At 42.0% G+C, this 22,218-nt stretch overlaps 1 protein-coding gene across 9 annotated transcripts in view; it reads left to right on the forward strand.

Moving 5' to 3' along the window:
* The first annotated feature begins 279 nt into the window (after window positions 1-279).
* The window catches only part of wipi1 (WD repeat domain, phosphoinositide interacting 1), a 35,039-nt gene continuing 13,100 nt past the window's right edge, over window positions 280-22,218 (forward strand). For 8 of the 9 annotated variants that reach the window (XM_052049712.1, XM_052049715.1, XM_052049713.1 and 5 more), the window contains exons 1-9: window positions 280-643; window positions 6,457-6,539; window positions 8,805-8,974; window positions 10,473-10,569; window positions 14,675-14,772; window positions 16,780-16,872; window positions 19,589-19,659; window positions 19,830-19,937; window positions 21,764-21,919. In XM_052049712.1, coding sequence (XP_051905672.1) covers window positions 555-643; window positions 6,457-6,539; window positions 8,805-8,974; window positions 10,473-10,569; window positions 14,675-14,772; window positions 16,780-16,872; window positions 19,589-19,659; window positions 19,830-19,937; window positions 21,764-21,919 — 965 coding nt within the window. In that variant the 5' untranslated portion in view covers window positions 280-554. The remainder of the gene's footprint in view (window positions 644-6,456; window positions 6,540-8,804; window positions 8,975-10,472; window positions 10,570-14,674; window positions 14,773-16,779; window positions 16,873-19,588; window positions 19,660-19,829; window positions 19,938-21,763; window positions 21,920-22,218) is intronic. The other variant, XM_052049711.1, reaches the window with a different exon arrangement.

Consider the following 22,218-nt stretch of genomic DNA (forward strand, 5'->3'; position numbering starts at 1 on the left):
CCCTGCCACAAACAAATGATAAGGCGTGTGTCCAAACATTTAAATGACGTTTCGTTTATAGGAATATGATTCTCGTTTTGGAAAACAACATTTGCCAGAACGTCTTGCCTGTGCTGGAGAAATGCAGCTGCAGCGCGTGAATGGGTTGACAAAAATACATGCCTTCTACCGCTAGGTAACCTATGAAAACACACTCCTGCACGTCTGCCCAATCATAATCCTAGCCAATAAAAACATGTTCCACGACAAACCAATCCGAAAAGGCGGGCTTGTGACGTCGGCAGTCAGCTGTTCTTGTTTTGCTTCTTTTCCGCCCTTCTTTTTCTGGAAGGTCCGAAAACCGTCCTCGGATAACATCGGGACTGAAACAGAATTTCAGCATTTTTCCAACGGAGAAAACTTTCCACTTTGTTTCAGAACTTACACGTACAATTCCTGGTTCACTTTTCTGCCACATTGGAGTCGTCTTCCGCCAACATCGAGCGAAGAGGTGCTGCCGATCCCAGGCCTCCAATCCACGGCGGAGGGAGGGAAGGAGGTCGCTGGGAATCGGGATGGAGTCAGCAGTGGGTGCCAGCGGGCCTGGTGGACCGGACGGACCGGCCGTCCCTTTTGGATGCGCCTCGTTCAACCAAGACGCCACGTAAGGAAGCAGACACCAATGGGTGACTTTGTTTGAGAGCTTCCGTCTTAAAATTCATCCTACACGTAGTCTGATGCTTAGACAGTAAAGGCGCTTTAGAAACACCGAAATTCCAGTTGATTAGTGTTTTTTTCCCCCCACGGTACACATGTCAGGGCATTTCTGTTTTTAGACCATACCCTCTGAAGCGGGCCATCCTCTAAAAACACCTGCATGATGCTGGTACAACATTCAAGCCTGTGAAAATAACTGATGTCACATATTCGCCTACCGTATATCGTTATGTTTGCTTGTGAATTAAGCAAAACCTATTACTACGAGAATGGTTCTCGATACATACAATACATGCATTTATGATGTGATTCTGCACTTTAAAAGGGCCTGTGCTTCCTCGGGTATGCTATCTTTAAAGAGGAAAGCTACATTTCACTAAGAGGATTTCAGTAATTACCCATTAATCCGTAATCATTTGTGTGTGAAATATAATCACACACAAACTGCAGGTCTAATTTCCTTGCTCGGTGATAGCAGGCTACCAAAAATGCTTGGGTGTAACATGTGCATATATAACTCGTAATGGGTGGAAACAACTGGAGACATTAAATTGTGTAAATTGTCCTTGTTCCCCCAGAAGTGCTGAGTAGGGATGGGAAACTGATACCTTCTCACATCTGTCCTTTGTAAAAAAATAAAAAATAAAAAATACATTTTACATGTCACCTCTCTCTCTTGAACAAATTTAATGCTATTGTGAGTCGAAACAAAACACAGGTGGCAGAGGCAGGGCTACATGTTCAGAAGAGCTGGGATCAGTTTAGCTACATTTTCCAACAGTGATTTTGAGTTCATTCTGTAAGGTCCAAAGCTGGGGCACTGACATCTGACATTTTAGTCAGACGTACACATTTGTGAGCCAAACAGAGTGGTATATTTACCATTAAATTAGGACCACATTATACCGTTGTAAATGGGTATCTTTAATCTTTGATGTCTGTCTAAGTAATTAGATCCTGTTTTAGAGTGGTATAGTTCCAGTTTTTAAACATCTTTAAGGTAAGATATACTGTCGTATGGTCCATGTTTGGCTTTAATTTGGAGCAAATTTTTCAAAAGCGAGGCAGCCCGGAAGTCCAGTGGTTAGCACGTTGACTTCACAGTGCAGAGGTACAATTACGGTTCCGGCCTCCCTGTGTGGAGTTTGCATGTTTTCCCTGGGCCTGCGTGGATTTTCTCCGGGTACTCCGGTTTCCTCCCACATTCCAAAGACATGCAAAATTGCTTTATTTCTTGATTGTCAATGGTAGGCTGATTGAACACTCTAAATTGTCCCTAGGCGTGAGTGTGGGCGTGGGTGGTTGTTCGTCTCTGTGTGCCCTGCAATTGGCCGGCAACCGATTCAGGGTGTTCCCCCGCCTACTGCCCGAAGACAGCTCCAGCATCCCCCGTGACCCTAGTGAGGATTAAGCGGTTCGGAAAATGAATGATGAATTTTCAAAAGCACTGACTGCAGTTGCCGCTTAATTTTCCTCACAACCACGCTACCTGTATTTGTTTTACTCTTGTTGTCAATTTTCATCCTTTTTTTGGAATGATCAAGGAAAAAGCACTTTTGACAATCAAGAAATAAAGCAATTTTGACATGATAATCATTAATGACTCCCCTATGAGTGTGGTTTTCCTCTTCAACCCCAGAGCATTCGGCAACAGCTATAAGCTCCACTGGTGCCTCTTGCATGAAAAAAAAAGCAGCGAGCTCAACGACTTGAGTCATTGAAAAATGAGAGTACCATTTCCATGCTGTTTGTCTGGTCAAGCCTACTCATATCCAGTCCATCTGGTCATAGACAAAAACAGCAACCTGATTTTAAAGAGCAGTCCTTTAAATCGGAAGATTGCATTTTGCCCTGTGGCAGCACAGTGGTGAGTGTTTAGCAATGCTGCCTCACAGCAAATAGATGTGTCCAAATGCCTTCATGGGTTCCCAAAACACGACTGTTAGGTTCGTTGAAGACACCAAATTGTCCTTTATTAGGTGTGAATGGTTGTCTGTAGGCAGTTAAGAGACTATACAATGGGAGGATGGATGTTTTTATCTGACACTTGATGTATACAGTAGTCAAATTAAAAACACCACACTGCCCCTACGTTCCGCCTTTTATTTTCTGCATTTCTGCAGGAGACTTGATGTGAACAGGATGAGGCAGGACAGGAATGTACATATCTTGCACTCTTCAAGAGTGAAGCAATTAAGCAAATGCATAAAAGGAACTGATATCAGTCAAATACAGTCATGTTTGTGTTTGCTAAATCCACAGATGTTATGCAAACATGAATATTAGCAGGGTAGGTAACATAGTGCAGGCCAATAAGGTGGACTGGCAGAACATTGATGGGCGCTGAAGGCAGTGTTGTATTGACAGTCTACAGTGTGTTAGCTAAAAGTCTAGACAGCTTACACTGGTGTGATATAAAAAAAAAGTGTAAAATATCCGGACAAAGTCCATAAAGAATGAGGATTCCAAAAGCATACACACAGATAAGAGGTTTTGGTTACAAAAATATTAACTAAAACGCAAAACCAACAACGAAGGACGCTGGTAACAAAGAACCGGGAAAAGGCGAGAACAAACCAAAAGCACTTGCAAAAGGCAAGGAACGAGATCAACGTAAATTGCTTGTCAATTTAAAGGACAAGAAATTACAATACACGAAGAACATTATCCATCCATCCATCCATTTTCCGAACTGCTTGATCCTCACTAGGGTCGCGGGGGGTGCTGGAGCCTATCCCAGCCGTCTTCGGGCAGTAGGCGGGGGACACCCTGAATCAGTTGCCAGCCAATCGCAGGGCACACAGAGACGAACAACCATCCACGCCCACACTCACACCTAGGGACAATTTAGAACGTCCAATCAGCCTGCCATGCATGTTTTTAGAATGTGGGAGGAAACCGGAGCACCCGGAGAAAACCCACGCAGGCCCGGGTAGAACATGCAAACTCAACACAGGGAGGCCGGAGCTGGAATCGAACCCGGTACCTCTGCACTGTGAAGCCGACGTGCTAACCACTGGACTACCAGGCCGCCCAACGAAGAACATTAAAAGAACGAAAATATTATGAAACGAGTTGGGGCTATGAGGCAAAGCTGTCAAGGCTGTCTCGAAAATTAGGCTCTTGGAAACAGAGTCGTGAACAAGGCTAATCCAATCCAATAGTCAGTTGTGACAATCAGCTTCGAGACAGGTGCGACTTGTGAGGGAACATCAACTCTCCAGCTGGTGACTGTAACAAAATACACAACAAAACAGGATAAATATAACAGGGATAAATAATTTCACAACCTCTTCTATCATTTCTGTGTTCTGTAACCTAAATAGTTCAATTTAAAACATCTTATGGACAGGGGACGTAAAGGTAAGCAACTGAGATACTGTGGTTGCAAAAGTGTGCACACCCTCTTATAATTGAGGATGCGGCAATGTTCAAAATAAACAACTCACATTCAAATTTGTTCAGTCAGCACATACCTGCCACCATTGTGTGGCACCAAGTGCCTCTGATTTGTTTCATTTCATTTTATTTATTTTTTGCTTTGGAGCAGAAGCCTTTAAGGTGTTGTGCTAACACTGACTGTTATTTTGCCATGCAGAAGAAAAACAGTCCGAAAGAATGATTAATGCCATTGCTATTCTTCACCGTGGGTATCGTGTTATTTTGGTGATGATCAATGATGTGTTTGGGGCAAACATGGATTTTGGAACTACAGTAATCCCTCGTTTATCGCGGTTAATGCGGACCCGCGATAAACGAAAATACACAAAGTAGCGACCAATAAACATATACACATTAAATAAATAAATAAATAAATACAATGGTTTTCCTTAAGTCCGCAAAAAGTCCGCAAACGGTCCGTGAAAAGCTGCAAAACAACAGCGAGTCAGATAGACAACATACACAGTACTGTACTCCATGTATATGATTTTTATTTTTTTATGAATATGTTTGAAAAAATCCACGATGCACTGAAGCTGCGATACACAAACCGCGAAATAGCGAGGGATCCCTGTATGCCTAAAATTTCGAACACAAATTTCTCAAATATGTCGGAAAATGTGCTGTGTTGCGGTTAAACCAAGGCTGAACTTTTTTACCATAAATCTGTTCCCCCTGTTCTCGAAGAGATCCACATCATCAGTCTTTGTAAATTCCAGGACTGACATTTAATCATGGGGCAGTTCTACCAAGGAGTCATTACTTCACAATGAACTTAATGATCAGTAATGACAAGTGTTATTTAAATTCCCGCCCAACCTAGAAAACAAGCAAGTTAGTCAATAAACAGAAAGCCTACCTCACAATGACACAAATAAAATGACAGCCTAAGACATAACATGTAAAAAACACACACACACAGACACACATACACGTACACACACACTCACTTCCTGAGCGAGACCGCCGGGTGCCAATAGTGGCATTTGTGTCTTGGGGTTGGTTTTAACTTGTGTGAGACAACTTAACGTGTCCTTATTCCACCTTGCATCATGCCACAGTGCCGTGTGTGTCATCATATCATGTCACATACTTCTAGACTTCTCCCATCGCACTTTATTTTAAGCCACACAAATTCCCTTCATGTCAGGTCACATATTGGCTACAATTACAGGATTATCTCATCATGGCACATTAGATCAGTGATGCGCGTGCGGTGAGGTTCATGACTGTTGAGGCACTACCCTTCTTATAGTCGTATATAAAAATATGAGCCCAAAATGTAAGATTAGTCTACATTTTAGTTTTGACTTTCACTGAAACATACATTTCAAATAAAGTTTTCAGTTTTTAATAATGTTTCAATCAACTCCATAATGTTTAACAATGTGATAGGAAGAAAAACAAACATAACAAAAAATTAAAACAAGTTCATTTTTGTTAATTTTTTCCAAATCTCGCTTTTAAAAAAATGCATTTGGTCTTCCCTTTATATTTAACCCTTTCAGGGACAGCGCTTACTACAGTGGGCAGCTCATCAGGTTACAGGGTACATGAAAGGGTTAATATGATATGGAAGGGGCAATTATAACATTGCCTAGGTGCCTGCTATCATAACTGCATGTCTGATGTTTTTAACAAACCAATCTGTGTCAAACTCGGTAAAGAATTTGACGAGTTGTGCTGAATTTATGTTATACATACATACGGCACATTTTACAATAAAGTTGTACTTGACTTGACTTGACTTATCGGAGCCAAACACAGCTAACCTCAATTCAAGTGAATGGAAGATCTCGTTTGGGACACCCAGTTAAAGATGACGGCTTGGTCTGCTCGTTCACAAAAAGCCGAGGTGTCCTCTCGTGGTTGTTTATGTAGAGCAGCACTGCCAGGCCACATGCTAGCAGTGGCACAGTACTTTCTGGGCTGCAGTGTGCATTTGGAGTTGCCCTTTTGGACTGTAAGAGTGACTAAATATGTCGCACACATTCATAAAAAATATTTACAGAATGTCAGCGTGTGATTCATGTTTGAGAAAATAGCAACGTCTGTGGTGTGAGTGCACAGTTGGGATAGATAGGCTTTAGCATACCCGCGACCCTCATGAGGATAAAATGGTTCAGATAATGGATCGATGAATGGATAATATATTGAGAAAGATTTGATTCTGTGCACTAATTGTTGTGCGTGTGTGTGTGTGTGTGTGTGTGTGTGTGTGTGTGTGTGTGGGCGTGTGGGCGTGTGGGCGTGTGTGCGTGTGTGTGTGTGTGTGTGTGTGTGTGTGTGAGCCCTTCCATGCATGTGTGTGTTTTACAGGTCATTGGCGTTGGGAACAAAGACTGGGTACAAGCTGTTTTCTTTGACCACAGTGGATAAACTAGACTGCATTCATGAGAGTGGTGAGTATGGGTCTTAAACCTCCGACCCAGGTGAACGGCATGATAGTGAGGGTTCACTGCATTCACCGTCCTATACAAAAAGTAAATTGCTAGTAAAGTTAGATTGACGTGTACGTAGCCTCGTACACATTCAGACTTAGATACATATTTATTGTGTTAATAAACTCCTTGGCATGATCGATTGAAGTGTCTACGGTATATTTGCACTGGCCTAGTCCATGAAATGTCTAACAACGTGGCCCAACAATTGTACCATATGCTGATTTTTCATTACAACTTCAAGCCCTAAGCCCTAAGACCTCCACCCTTCATTCACAAGTGCTGTGCTGTGCGCCAGCGCTGCTTGACAAATAATTGCTTTTTTTTTTCCCCCCAAGTACCAGTATTTGGAAATGTTCGTGTTGTCATTTTCGAAGGCGAAAATGCATATTACTATATTGGTAGTAGTACCTGGCGCAACATTACTTACATTATTACACCTTATTATTTGTACTTACATTACAAATAATTAGGTGCAGCCAGACTTAGCTTCTGCAGAGGGTAAAATGGAAGAATTTTCTATAGCAGGGGTAGGAAACTCTGGTTCCTTGAGAGCCATATCCTGACTGTTTTCGATCCCTCCCGACTCCAACTCACCTGATTCAATTGTTAATGATCATTTTAGACCTCTACAGAACTTGCTGATGAGCTGATCATTCGAATCAGGTGTGTTGAAGTCGAGCAGGATCTAAAACATGGCTTTTGAGGAATCGCAGTTCCCTACCCATGGTCTATAGCAGGTGTCCCCAACCTTTTTTGCCCCACGGATTAATACAACAAATTAATAGGGTATGAGCTGCATGAAAATTGTGGTGTTTTCGAAATATAATAATAAACACAAGGAGCGTCTAATCTGGCCGCAACACTGATCGCTATGGTAATGTTTAATGCCTTCAAAATACGATACAACGCAAATTCAAAGTGCATGAAAATGGCGACTCACCACAGCCCCGAGCTTGATTTTCTGCAACTAGACGGTCCCATCCCGGGGGTAATAGGAGACAATGACACCTCAAGTGTGTGGTTTATGTCCAGTCTACTTCGTAATTTTGTTTTAGTCATCGTTGCTGCAGAAAACCCCCACCTCACACAGGTAGGATGTCGGAAATAGCAACAGTGCTATTGTGGCCATAACTTTAATCCAGTTGTCTCGAACGTACTTTTAAGGCTGCCATCATTTGCAATCTCCAGCAGTTTTTTAACTCAATTTGCATTATGTTTTTAGCGGAATCGGTCACGTGACGGAGAAGCGTGGCTTGACGAGAGTCAAGCGTGACACAGACGGATGTAACAAAGAATCCAGTAATTTTTCAAAATAAAACATCGTTCGTATTCCGAAATAAATAAAACGGAATTAAGGCAAGTTCTTTCTGTGTGGCCCGGTACCAAATTCCCTGCGGATCGGTAACGGTCCGCGCAACAGCGGTTGGGGACCCCTGTAACAGATAAGCAGTTACAGTTTTTTTGTTTTTCTTTTGAGGGATTTTTGGTGTAGATTTTGTCTGTTGAGTTTTAGGAAGTTTGCACTAACCAGTACAGAAGTTCAGTAAGGTAAGAGAGGGGAAAAGAAGAGATGTGCTTGTTGGAGAAGTGGAAATAGCTGTCATCCAAAGCACACTGAAAGTGGATGTTGTATTTATGGACAATATTGCTGATCAAAACAAGATATATGATGAACAGGAAAGATCCAGAACAGAGCCCAGGGGCACACCTGTGCTGACGGGGATTGACTGGAAGGAGAATAATTGAAGTTGAATGAACAGAAGTGAGATTTAATAGTCAAGTTTTAACAGTTAATATGTAATAACCTGCGATTAGCTGGTGACCTGTTCAGGATGTACCCCGCATACTGCCTGAAGACAGCTGGCTTAGGCTCCAGCACGCCCGCGACCCTCATGAGGATAAGAAGCGGTTCAGATAATGGATGGATGCATGTGGAATGACAACATACAGTAGTAACGAGTCCTGACATGATATCCACAAATCACCATACTTTTCATTTATTACCCGAACCACTTGTCTTCACAAGGGGTGTTACTATATCTCACATTGGGATATGTGCTCACTGGGCACTTCTTTATAATTACTGTATGTAGAGCATACGTAAAACAAATTAGAGCTATTCATCAAATCTTTGGATCTCATTGGCTTGTGTTGTTGTAGGGTAAGCATTACTTTATTAATTGTCCTCATTGCTGTCCATATGTCTGCTTCTTGTTGTCCCAGCAGAGGCTTCCGATGTCTACATCGTGGAGCGTCTCTTCTCTAGCAGTCTGGTCGTTGTTGTAAGCACCACCTCGCCGCAGCGCATGAATATCTACCACTTCAAGAAAGGCACAGAGATTTGTAACTACAGCTACCCCAACAACATACTGGCTGTCAAGCTCAACAGACATGTAAGATGGGGGTGGTGTCAAAACGTTTTACCACTAATGAATCACCACACCTCGTCAGCTTTCTCTTGCTGTGAACTGGTTCAATGCCATGATCTAGCGTTGTTGTTCTCTTCCCATTTCACTCCTTAGATTGAAGAAGTCGCAATTCAAATATAATGGTACCTCTACATGCAAACGTCTCTTCATACGAAATTTTCAATTTACGAAACGCGTCAACCGGAAAATATTGCCTCTTGTTCCGAAAGAAATGTCAAGATGCGCAAGGTAAAAACACAGTGTGGGCTGCGACTCGCAACTCCGAGTTTCCTGAACGTAACATTTGTAGCTGCTCTGCCGTTGGCTATTACTAAGTGTCATCCTCGCATCCCATTGGATGCTAAGAGGGACTTCTACCATATTTGCCCATGTGTTAGATATGTGTCTATGCAGCGTCCTCGTCATTCGCCCCTCGGGCCATGAGGCGTTCCGATAGTTTTACGTAGATGTGAATCACCCAGAAAAAGTGTTCACCAGTCCAGCAATCGCTCACTATGCTGATGTTTGCCTTTGAAATTTTCGAAGGATTGTTAAAAGCCGACAAAAGCAAACATCCTTGGATCAGTTCTTTACAAAACACCAGGCAAAAACATGGGACTAAAGAGGGCAAAAAACAATGAGGATGCAGTTAAAAGTTAAATGGCCTTCATTTTTTATTCTTCATTCCTTATTTTTTACATTGTGCACAACTCTCATTCATTTGTGCAATAATCTAATTGTGACATGTATTATTACATATTTTGATGCATTTTTATGTTTCAGAAAACATTTATGTATGAAAACGCATCTCTACTGACAAAATTAATTTCTTCCAGAGCCATTTAATTTCGTAAATAGAGGTACCACTGTAGACAGACAGCAAGTGGCACGTTTCGTTGTGAAAGCGTGCTTCTAGGAAAATGTACTTTATACATGCTAATGTTTTAAGTTGTTTTGTTTTGTTTTAAAACATGCTAGTTTTGAATTTGAAAATTTCCCTACTTCTTAGTTTATTGTATTATAATTGTTTGAACCATTCAAGGGAACATTGGCTTTTCCGTTTGTATGAAATGCTCTGTTACCATTTAAAATATTCAAAAATCACAACGAGAAGGTTACTGGTTTGATGCCCAATTGCTCCTTGAATGTGGGAACAGAGAAGTACCAAAATTGCATTCGCTAATGCTTCTTGATGTGAATGAGCTAAACAGGCTGCTTTACTCAGCATCAGCATTAAAGCGAACCAACCATCTAAAATCAGATGTTCCATCATTCGAGTAGCTCAGATTACTCAGATAGCAATATTCTGTCATCCCATTTATGTAAATGTTGTCCAAAAAGAGGTTTTATCTTGTATGTTGCTAATACACAATGTCTTTATCGGGTCCAGTTTTGTGGGAAGGGGTAATGGAGGTCCGGAATACACAGAAACCACCGCTTATGTAGTATAACCACGGAGAATGTCTTTGTTTTTATTTTGCAGAGGCTTGTTGTGTGCCTTGAAGAATCCATTTATATCCACAACATCAAAGACATGAAGCTGCTCAAGACTCTGCTCAACATTCCGTCCAACCCTTCAGGTAGGACTTATAGGCACGCACGTGGTGTAAACGCTGATTGTTTCAGCACTATAACCACCACTGAAACTTAGGGACAAAACATACTATCCCTGAACATCCTTCAGTTGCATTCATAGTAGGGTCCGCTATATATATATTTGTTTAATCCGATGCGGATTTTTGGCGGGAAACAGTATAGATTACTGACGAATCGGCTCATTAATAAATAAATAAAAGATGCATCTATCCATTCAACCATCCATTTTCTGATCTGCTTTATCCTCACAATGGTCGCGGGTGCGCTGGAGCCTATCCCAGCTGTCTTTTGGCAGAAGGTGGGGGACACCCTGAACTGGTTGTCGGCCAATAGCAGAGACGAACAACCATCCACGCTCACACTCACACTTAGGGACAATTTAGAGCAGAAGTCACCAAACTACGGCCTGTGGGCCGGATCCGGCCCGCCTGCACATTTGGTCCGGCCCCCCTGAACAATACTTTTGATTTATTTTTCATCTATGTATGTTTGTATTTTATCATAAAATTTGACTTTTGCAATAAAATATTCCTTAGTTATGAACTATATTCATGATTAACTATTAGCTCGTAACAATTTCATAAACACATATAATGTGACTTCTGCGGTCTGTGCCGTTATCTGGCAACCCCAGAAAAAAAAATCCTAAACCCGTCCCTCTCAAAGAGGATGTAATAATGGCGAAAAGGTAAGGTAAGAGAAAAAAAATATTCCATATACAGGGAATTTAACCCAAAATGGAGAAACCATTTTTTTTTTCAATGCAAAGAAAAGATTGTCTGTCTCATCTGTCGGTGGCGCTATTCAAAGAATACAATCTGCGGAGACACTATGAATCCCGTCACAACAACAAGTACGATTTTTTGCATGGGCAAATGAGAACAGACAAACTGTCAACGCTAAAAAGAGGAACGTTGGCTCAGCAAAATACATTTGTACGCCAAGCTCAGCTGAACCAGCCATCTGTTCGGGCTAGCTTTCGGTTTGCTCAACTGATAGCAAGCAGCGGTAAGGAGAGTTTGTCAAGAAATGCATGAATGCTGTCGCGTAGGTGGTGTGTCCCGAGAAGAAAGACGTCTTTAATACCGCAAGTGTATCAAAAAAAGTTATTTGATTTTGTGTGGCTTTCTGGGAAACAATATGGATGGATGGATGGATGGGTACTCTTGCAGTCACACTTTTGCTGTTACAAACTGACCCCGGCTCCCCCATCAGAGAAGCGAAAAGTTACGTGGCCCTCACAGAAAAAAGTTTGGGGACCACTGATTTCGAGTGTTCCATTAACCTGCCACGCATGTTTTTGGAATGTGGAAGGAAACCGGAGTACCCGGAGAAAACACACACAGGCATGGGTAGAACATGCAAACTCCACACAGGTAGGCCGGTGCTGGAATTGAACCCTGGACCTCTGTACTGTGATGTCGACGCACTAACCACTTGAACACCAGGCCGCCTTATATAAATGCATAAAATAAAAAATTCACCCTCTATACATTTCAATGGGCGTCAATCACATGCAGATTTTTGATATTTGCGGGCTGGCCTGGTCCCTATTCCCACGAATACCGGGGGTCAACTTTAAATATACCATAAATTCCGGATTACAAGCCGCTACTTTCTTTCCACACTTTCAACACTGCGGCGTGTAATATGAAGCAGCATTTTAATTTATCTTTTTTCATCGTGGGAAAAACATGGACCGAGTCGAGGCTCCGGCAAGAAAAACCGAGCTAGTGTAAAAATACAACCAAAACTTTTAAAGGTGGGCCGTCGTGGTGTTATAGATTCATGAAATGGAAGCATGTCTATGAGGGCACGCACGACGTTGTGTCAGCAGCTCCCTCCCAATGACGAGGACAAACTTGCTTCGTTCCGCACATTCACACAAACAAAGATAGCGGAGATTTCCATCAGCCCAGATGAAATAATAAATATGGACGAAGACCCTCTGACATTTGATTTGCCTCTCACTCGGGCTGTAAATTAAAAAGGTGACTCCTCCGTCATACTCAAAACAAGCGGCCACGAGAGAACGCATTTTACCTGTGTTTTGAGCCGCGCAGCATGAGGCCTAAAGCTGCCACCGATGATCATTTTTAAGCGGCTGAATATAGAAATAATTTCATGTATCTTTTCCCATTTATATGATTTGCATTATTCTATTTAAAGCCTAGTGGGCTGCAGTATTTCTCCTCGTAATTACGTAGATGCACATCAAGATCTCTCTTTGTCTGGCCTCTTATGTGTTTCATCGTAATTTCGTTGTGCAAATGCATTTATCATGTTCATAAAAATATGGAGATTATTTTCACCTGAAGAAATTTTGCGGGTTTTTTTTCTGTGGGGGTTCAGCAGGGGACCGCACTTGGAGGCGCTCCACGGCGGCAGGGACACAGAAGCAAACCCCCACCCACTCATAGGCCAACAGTTCATAGTACGGTGCGGCGCATATAATTACAAAATTTATTTTTCTTCATAAATCTGAGCATGCAGCTCTTAATCAGGTGCGGTCTGTAGCCCGGAATTTACGGTACTGTTTAAAAAAAAAAAAAAAAAAAAAACACTATTCTTTTCGGTTCCCAGAATGCATTGTGTGGTGTCATGCATTTAATTAATGAAGTTATAAGGACATTAATCCTTTCAAATATGCGTTTGTGTTACCGCTAGTTGAATGTGTACTAGTTATGTAACACAATTATGTTGGATTTATGTTGAACTATGTTCTTGTTGTATTTATTTATTTATTCATTTTAAACAAACCCATTACTTAAGGTTGTGTGTAAAATAGTGACATCCAGGCTAATTCCTTGCACAACTTGCATAGCTCACCCAACCATTGCTTGGACAAATTAAGATCGATTTTGTTTTGATTGACAAGTCCATAGAATACCCTTAGCAGCAAATTTAATTTTATATATTTGAAGCAAAGTTGCTGATGGTGTAGTGGTACCTTCGTCTGACTTGTAGGATCGGTTCCCGCTCACTGATGGTGGGCATGTGGGTGTGAAAGGTTGTTAGTCTCTGTCCGTGCCCTGCGACTGACTGGTGACCAGTTCAGGGTGTTGCCTGCCTCGTGTCCAAAATAAAGTGAGATAGCCTCCAGCCTGCGACCCTGTTCAGGATAAGCGGTGTTGAAAATGGAAGATAAGCTCCAGCCAGCGACCCTGTTCAGAATAAGCAGTGTTGAAAATGGATGGATTCTTTCAAGGAAAGGCTTCATTAATTTTACATTTGTGGCCCGATTGGCAATAATTAATTAGTTTTGCTTGGAAAAACAGATGAGTCTATATTGATGTATTTCACTTTTCTGACAACATTTTCAACAAACGGGTACATCAATGATGGGTCCACTGAGATATAACCTGTGCGATTTATTGCTGGACAATCTGCACACATTGAGGAAGGAAGGGGACTCAAAACAAAAACTTGCCAGAAACAGCAAACACTGTGCAGTTAATCTGTTGGGTCCTAATTCAAAAGTTTACCTGTCACCATTTTGTTGCACAAAAAAATGTATTAGGTGCTTTGGATCATCAGAAGCAAAGACTGCCACATGTCGAAAAAGTTTTTTAAAAAATTGTTTCAAGTGTCATTACATGGTAACATAGGTTACTTCAGAGCTATTTTTCCAAGAAGAAAAATTGACGTTTTGGCGCATTGTTAAAATGATAGTTGTATTTTTTGGATGGTGGAGACTTGCTTAACTCAAATAAAGGAAGCCCCCCCCCCCCCCCCCCCCATCCAGCGCGCATTTTGTTTTGCTATTTCGAAAATTTTCTTTAATAACAAATTTGTTCGCCAATATCGTTGCTTGTCTGCTACTCAGGATAATAAGTGCCCAACTTGCGATGGCCATTGGAGACACCCAGGGAGCTCAAATTGTTAATGACATTTGGATAACACATTGACAACAAGAAGTTGAAGCGCTTACACCTGGTACTGGCTTGGCATATACTGTACATGTCAGTGTTTCCGTGTGAACAGTTATTGTTCTGACACTGTTGTTCTCTGTGTAAAATGCAAAAACACAAAAGCTCTTTTCTTCTAGCTTCTTATGTACACTTTTGCACTAAAATCCCTTCTTTTCAGGCCTCTGTGCTCTATCTACCAATCATTCCAACTCCTACCTGGCATACCCTGGCAGCGCTACGATGGGAGAAATATTAGTTTATGATGCCAAAAATATGGTAAGAAAAAAATCTGAAGACAGAAAACAAATATACCACCTTGTGAAAGTTATTTTATTATTTTTTATTAAATCCTGTGTGGGACAACGTCTAGAGGGGTGTGACCAAATAGGATGAATAAAAACCTTATCTCAGGGGTGCCCAAACTTTATTGACCGAAGATCTACTTTTCCAGCAGCCAACCTCCCGTGGCCGACCCGTGACTGCACGTGCACACATACACGTACACACACATGCCATTATGAGCAACAGCCATAACGGCAGACCCTAACATCAACAAAACTGACAAATAAAGTGGATACAAGACAAGACTGAGTTTTTACTAAGGAAATCACTGCCTACCTCAGTGGGAGACCTGACACACGGAGGCAGAGACACTTTTGTAGCATTTTAGTGCAGAATCATCACTATAGTAGCTCGCGTGTACCCTTTTAAAATGCTGCTTCTGGAAGTCCAGATTCCCTTTCTTTGACAATGCCTTCGGTGCATTGCAGAACAAACAAAGTTTGAATGATAATAAACAAAAAATATATATTTTTCAACAGCTCTGGTCGTAAGCTGTAATTCCAGACTGTATTGCACCGAACTCAACTCAAATATATTTATAGACTTGAAAACAACCAGAATGGGATGTACAAGGACGACTGGGAGCAAACACCATAATTTCAGTTTTCTTTTTACTGAAATTAAAAAAATTCAGTGCCTTCCAGGTCTTGATTCCCTCCATTCAGATAAAAATGTGGCCACAATAAGAAAGTGTGATTTTTGCTTTGCGCGACATACATTGGACAGCCATCTGAATAGCAGTGGAAGGAAATGTCATGCTTCTTTAAGATGAAACCTAAAGGTGACAGATACAATGAAAACACCCCAGAATTGAACCCTGTGGAACACCGTATGACAGTGGAGCAGGGCAGGACTCAGAGCAAAGAAGGCAACACAAAAAGTTCTGTCAGCCAAATAGGATCTGAACCACTCAAGGACGCTAACACTCATGCCCACCAGGTGCTGCAAACGAGCCAATAGAATATTGTTATCAGCCATATCAAACGCTACAGTTAAATCCAACAAAACCACACACACATAGTCTGCCGTGTCATTTGCCAGGAGGAAGTCATTAAAAACTCACAACAGGCCTGACTCTGTGCTGTGCGTCCTTTTAAAACCTTACAGGAAGACCTCCATGATGTTATGTTTATCTAAATCCTTTAACTGCATGTGCAGCACTTTGTCCAGATTTTTTTAAAATAAAAGGCAACTTGGAAATGGGTCTAAAATTTGACGGTACATCTTGATCAAGGCCAGGTTTTCTTCAGCAAGGTTTGGGGAACTACAATAGAAGACATACTGCTAATGATAATGGTCAAGACCGATTTACCAATACTTGGGAGAATTTCCTTAAATAAATGCTGAGGAATAGTCTTAAGAGGAAACCAGATGGCTTAGTCTGGCAAACCACATCCTCTAAAAACATCAAGAAAGCAACTTAAAAAGAATTTAACACAGCTGAACAAGGAACACTCTTGTTAAACTACGGGAATTCTGTCATTAAACCATGGCTTGGGTCTACCTTTTGACTGCATGGTTTTTAATGGAGCTACCAAATTCACTATAGCACAGCAGGATTTCCATTCATCCAGCGGGTGCTGCGTGTGCTTCCCAATTTTCATAGCCCTAGGTGAAATGTACTGCGATTGGATTTTGTTTTTCCACTCTCGGCGGCGGTACAGAGCTATTTTTTTGTAACACATGATGAATTTAAAATATCACATTTTTCCTGAGGCCTGATGACTGTATAAATTCTGGTGAGTTTTCATGCATGTTTTGCTCCTAAAAAGTGTACCGTAAGTCTTCAGTTTAAGAATAAGGAGAGGAATAATTCCTACAAAAACAATGGGGACCTCGCAGCGGTCACTACTCAGGCCCGAATTAAGTAGAGTTTTTATAAATGCATGCCAGTGTGATTTATAATATATATATTTTGTAAAATCCTATTGTTCATTTCAGAGCACAGTGACGATGGTCCCGGCGCATGACAGTCCTCTGGCAGCTCTTTGCTTCAATGCGTCAGCCACCAAACTTGCCAGCGCCTCGGAGCGGGTAATTCCGACCGATAGACGCAATATCTGGTCAAGTCAAATCTGATATGTGTTGGGTTAAAATTGATGAGTCTAAATGTATCTTTTAATGGGGTTGGGGGGGGGGGGGGTGGTGGTAGAGGTCTACTATATGTAAATAAGTTCAAACATAATACTTACCACAAAAAAAGTCACTCTGAAAAATAGATTCTTTTTCTATAATTTAATTTTACTGACATATACAGTACTGTACATAGTATATGAATGCGCGTGCGCACACACACACAATACAATACATGCTGATTTATATAGCGCTTTCACAACAGCGGCAGCTGTAACAAAGCGCTTTACAAAACAGTTAACATAAAGTAAAATAATAAACACAACACATAACATAAAACACGGACAGTCATGCAGTTCTAACCACTTTTCCATCACACGCTTTGTTGTTTGAAGCAGTTTGAAATGAAAGAGGAGAAATGTCCTTTAACCAGTGGATCAGAGACGTCATGCTCAAAATGTGCAGACGTCGGCTACAAGCTAAGTTTCAAAGTCAACAAGAAGCTGTAGCATCCATTGACGAAAAAAGATATTGGCTCACTTCTCCTGTCCCAAGGAAATCCATTTCAATTCCAAGCGGCGACTCACGGTTCCAAATACGCATCGGCGCTCTTCGCCAACGCTCCTCTCTCCTCATCCTCAACTTCAGCGGCCATCCATCCAGCCGCACCAACGCCAACTGTCCAACAGCGCTGACATGGCCACTGAACAAATCGGGGTTGTGAAAAATGCTGCCCATGACTGGCGCAAAAAACACAAGCGCCCCAGGTCTGTCCAGCACCGACAGTCAATGGCGCCGACAGGCGTGCTGCCGAGAAGGTGCAACCACCAAGCACAGATACTGTTCCTTTGACGAATGTCGTGGCCAAAAAGCGCTGTAAACAGTCCATATCAGGTCCACACAATGAAACAACAAACAACATGTGGCAAAACAAAAGACAAAAACAGCAAAAAAGAACAAAAAAGCAAGGCTCTTGAAGAGCACTTGCCGAAGGCTGCCTACTCGGGCGCCATCTTGGAAAATGCTCACACGCACAAACACACCTCTCTATCCATCTATTTTAACCGGTTAGGTTTATCCTCACAAAAGGTCACAGGCGTGGCAGAAGGTGGGGGACACCATGAACCGGTTGCCAGTCAATCGCATGGCACACATAGACGAATGACCATTCACACTCACAATCACAATCACACTTAGGGAGTGTTCCATTAACCTGCCATGCATGTTTTTGGAATGTGGGAGGAAACCGTAGTACCTGGAGAAAACCCATGCAGGCCCGGGGAGAACATACAAACTCCACATAAGAAGGCCGGAGCAGTAATCGAACCCTGCACTGACACTGGGAAGTGGAAGTGCTAACCAGTCGTTCACCATGCCGCCATTACACCCCAACCCCACCTAATCTATATCAAGGCTGGGCAATATGACTGAAAAGTATTTTTTACATAAGTATCTCATCTTGGTCAATGTCGATATACATAGAACTTATATTTTCTGGCACTAAGACACTTCTCTGCATACTTTCAATGGACTTCATTTACTAAACCATGCAGCCACCACTGTTTATTCATTCAGGTTTGTTCCTATATATGATGCCATTATGTCGGTCGAGATGCGTTGACAAATTGTGGTGTTCCCATTACATTTCACTCGCCATTTGCAATGGCTTTACATTGCAATTGCCTGGTCAGGACAATCTCCTTTCTTTCAAAATCCAAAGTGTATCCACACAAGCGAACACATTGTACTGCTGGATTGTGATTGGAAGAAGCATGTGGGTAGCATGCTTCTGGCTGCCCACACATTTGTCACATTTACTGCCGAGGAGCAGACGTAGAGTTGTTATTTATTCATTCATTCATTCATCTTCCGAGCCGCTTGATCCTCACTAGGGTCGCGGGGGGTGCTGGAGCCTATCCCAGCTGTCTTTGGGCAGTAGGCGGGTGACACCCTGAATCGGTTGCCAGCCAGTACCTCTGCACTGTGAAGCCGAAGTGCTAACCACTGGACTACCGGGCCGCCGTTGGTGTTTATTTATTTGTTTATTTTTCTGGTTTATACACCCAAAAGTAACCTTTAAGTCTTTCTGAGATATAATAAAAAGTTTTTAAAAAAAACAAAAAACGACAATGAGCTATGCACAGAACCTACAAGAAGTACAACACAGATCTGTCTGCTCATCTATGCTGGGATAGTTCACATAACGAAACGTATGAAATGAGAGACAGCTCTTCTAAAAAAATTATAATAATTGTGCATAACCTGTAAAAAGGATTGTACCTACTTTGAGGTTCCACTGCAAATGTGGGTGTGGCATGGTTCAATGGTTTTCAGTTTCTAGCCCAGAGGTTGCAGATTTGATCCCTCAGCCCCTGTGACCACGTTGAGTGTCGTTAAGAAAGATACTGAACCCCCAGTTGCTCCTGATGCTGGGTCATCAATAGGCTAATGAGGACCGCTTTGAATGCCTTGTCGGTGGGAAAGCGCTATACAATTGAAAGCCCCTTTACCATTATACCAAGGCCACATGTACATATGTGTACAGTACTGCAATTTATACACCCGGTGACATCAGTATTTATAGTTGCAAGTCCCTGTTACGTTTTCCTCAGCATGCAGCGTAATGTGTGTTGTTCTTTGTTTAAGGAGGGTAAAGATCATCCTCACTGTCTTTTAGGGCACTGTAATCCGAGTGTTTTCCATTCCTGAGGGCTTCCGTCTGTTTGAGTTCCGTCGTGGCATGAAGAGGTCAGACATCTACCGGATTTTGCATCTACATATTGCATCACTTTGTAAAATCACTGCATGACATGTACGAACATGAGTTTAAAAAATAAAAATAAATTCATCACTCTGATTAAACTAGCTTTAAAATTTTGTATACCGTTACGTGTCTATGTTTTGTGTTTTGTCTGCAGGTACGTCAACATCAGCTCTTTGTCCTTCAGCCCTGACGCCCAGTTCCTCTGTGCTTCCAGCAACACTGAAACAGTACATATCTTTAAACTGGAGCAAGTGGGACCAAGGTATGCGCGCGAAAATGCACGCACGCACACACACACACACACACACACACACACACACACACACACACACACACACAGTGATTAAAATTACACAAGCACACACGTAGTTGTACCGGTAATTAAAATCACATACTGTCGGTAAACCACGTCAAATTTGGCATACTCCTGACCCAAACAGAATGGCATATATGCCCTAAAATTAGCACCCAAACATTAAAAATGTGCATTCTTTTTACTCTTAATATTTGCCAGCCACAAAGAAAAGTTCCCGCGATTTCGAGTGATCTTATTAGCCTTTGCAATTTGCAAATATAAAACAATAAATTGTCTTAACCTTTATTTTTGTTACTTTTCTCAGATTTTCTTCTTTGGACTTCAAATGTCTCTCCATCTATTATTCCCAATAACGAAAGTCTTGATCTGTCCTATTCTGAATGAATGTTGATTTGAAAAGAAAGCACAGTCCAAGAACTAAAATGGAAAATCATTTTATGTAATATTTTTGGTAGTATGTTTTTTTTGTTGCTCTTCACATCTGCCTGACCTGACCGCACGTCCCTGTGTGAAACTCCACACATTAAAAACACTGAAAGCAAAAAAGTTCAAGTCGGCTACAGTCTGTTCATTAGTTATCTAATTGTATTGTTTCTTCCATCCTTTGTATTTATGTCCCAGTAATATTCAGAATACGAAAAGATGTGACTGTATTCTGTTACACTTACAAAACCTCCCACCCCCCACATAATCAGATTACTTGTGGGATGCAAAGGTCTTTGTATCCATTGACTACCTTCAGATAGTCGTACTATCATTGGAGATTACTGTGCCAATTTGCTGAGGCAGCTGCGAAAGGCAAGTCAACATGGCCTGGAAAACTGACGAATGGGGTTCTGTATGCTCCTGCACATAAGCCTATTGTGGCAATGGATGCTGTGGCAAGTACACGGTAACACAGACAGTCAGAAACAACTCCAACTTATTACACTCACTAGTCAGCACTGTCTTGTCGTCTTTTCTCTTTTCTTCTTTCATTTTATCCTCCCAGAGGGAACGTTTTTCTTCATCTGGCCTGATAATCTGCCGCCATTATTTATTCATGTAAGAAGAGCCAACAGAAGCACACATGGCTCTCTCTCTCTCTCTGCCCTTCAGGGTGGCCCCTGCTGGCTTGGGTGGCCCAAGCAAATTGCCGACCTTGCCTAATGGGAAACTACGCCACTGCCTTTCAGAATTTGAGAAGCAACTGTGTTTTCAAGATCACATGTTCTTTTATCTTCTCTCGAGAGCGGGACAAATGCACCGAGATGCGTGCATTCTGCCACTTATCACGAAATGATAAAAAAACACATTTGGGTCGGTACATTTGTGCCTTTGGGTCGGTACTTTTGTGCTCAGCGCAAGTCTCATGCAAAGCGCAGTCTAACTATACGCATGGGTGGACTTTTCGTTGGTTTGGGTATTTTGCTCAACTTTGGTAAAATTGTTCAGAATGGGGCGTTTGTGCCTTTGTCCGCGGTTACGGGATGGAAGTCATTTTTTCCTGGCCAATCCACGTGGCAGCCCTCATGAGCATCAAATTCAGGGCATTCGGAGTGCAGCACATCCGAGTACACCGTGTTTGACGTTGTGGAAACAGAAATAGAATCGTTGGAGTTTATGCATGACATTGGCATGTAAACTGCAAACTCTCCCCTTGCGGATGATGTCGGCCGTGCATGTGAAATAGGGCGCTCGGTCTTTGTGGTATTGGTAGACACAGAATACAAAAAAACACATGCCAATTTCCTCTCTTTGTATCTGAAGCAAACTTTTTTTCCCGCATACAGTGGAGATGAGACTTGGTCAGCCTACGTGGGGAAGATGTTCACAGCAGCCAGCAGCTACCTACCTGTTCAGGTATCTGGTATGATGAGCCAGGACCGCGCTTTTGCCACAGTTCATCTCGTCACGTCAGGCCAGAAGAACGTTTGTGCTCTTGCCATGTAAGCCTCATAGTTCATGCTGTAATGATGTGATTTTTAAAAATTTTAAGACATTTCTACCTACCTTTCCCTGGTTCACATGACAAGCTGTATTAAGTGGCTATCAGGTTTGAACAACTTGTCGGCAAGTTTCAGGTAAAGATAATCGGGTCATCGTCATTGTTGTTTTTCTCAAAACTCTAGTCTCCTTCAGACAGACCGACACTCCCTGCATGCTGACCTAAAATTGAGGTGTCGAACAATTGACTATTTGGGTTAACCCCTGGATGGGCATAACTGTTTCAAAATCCAGTTCATTT

The sequence above is a fragment of the Hippocampus zosterae genome, chromosome 17, assembly GCF_025434085.1.
Source record: "Hippocampus zosterae strain Florida chromosome 17, ASM2543408v3, whole genome shotgun sequence".
Lineage (NCBI taxonomy): Eukaryota > Metazoa > Chordata > Actinopteri > Syngnathiformes > Syngnathidae > Hippocampus > Hippocampus zosterae.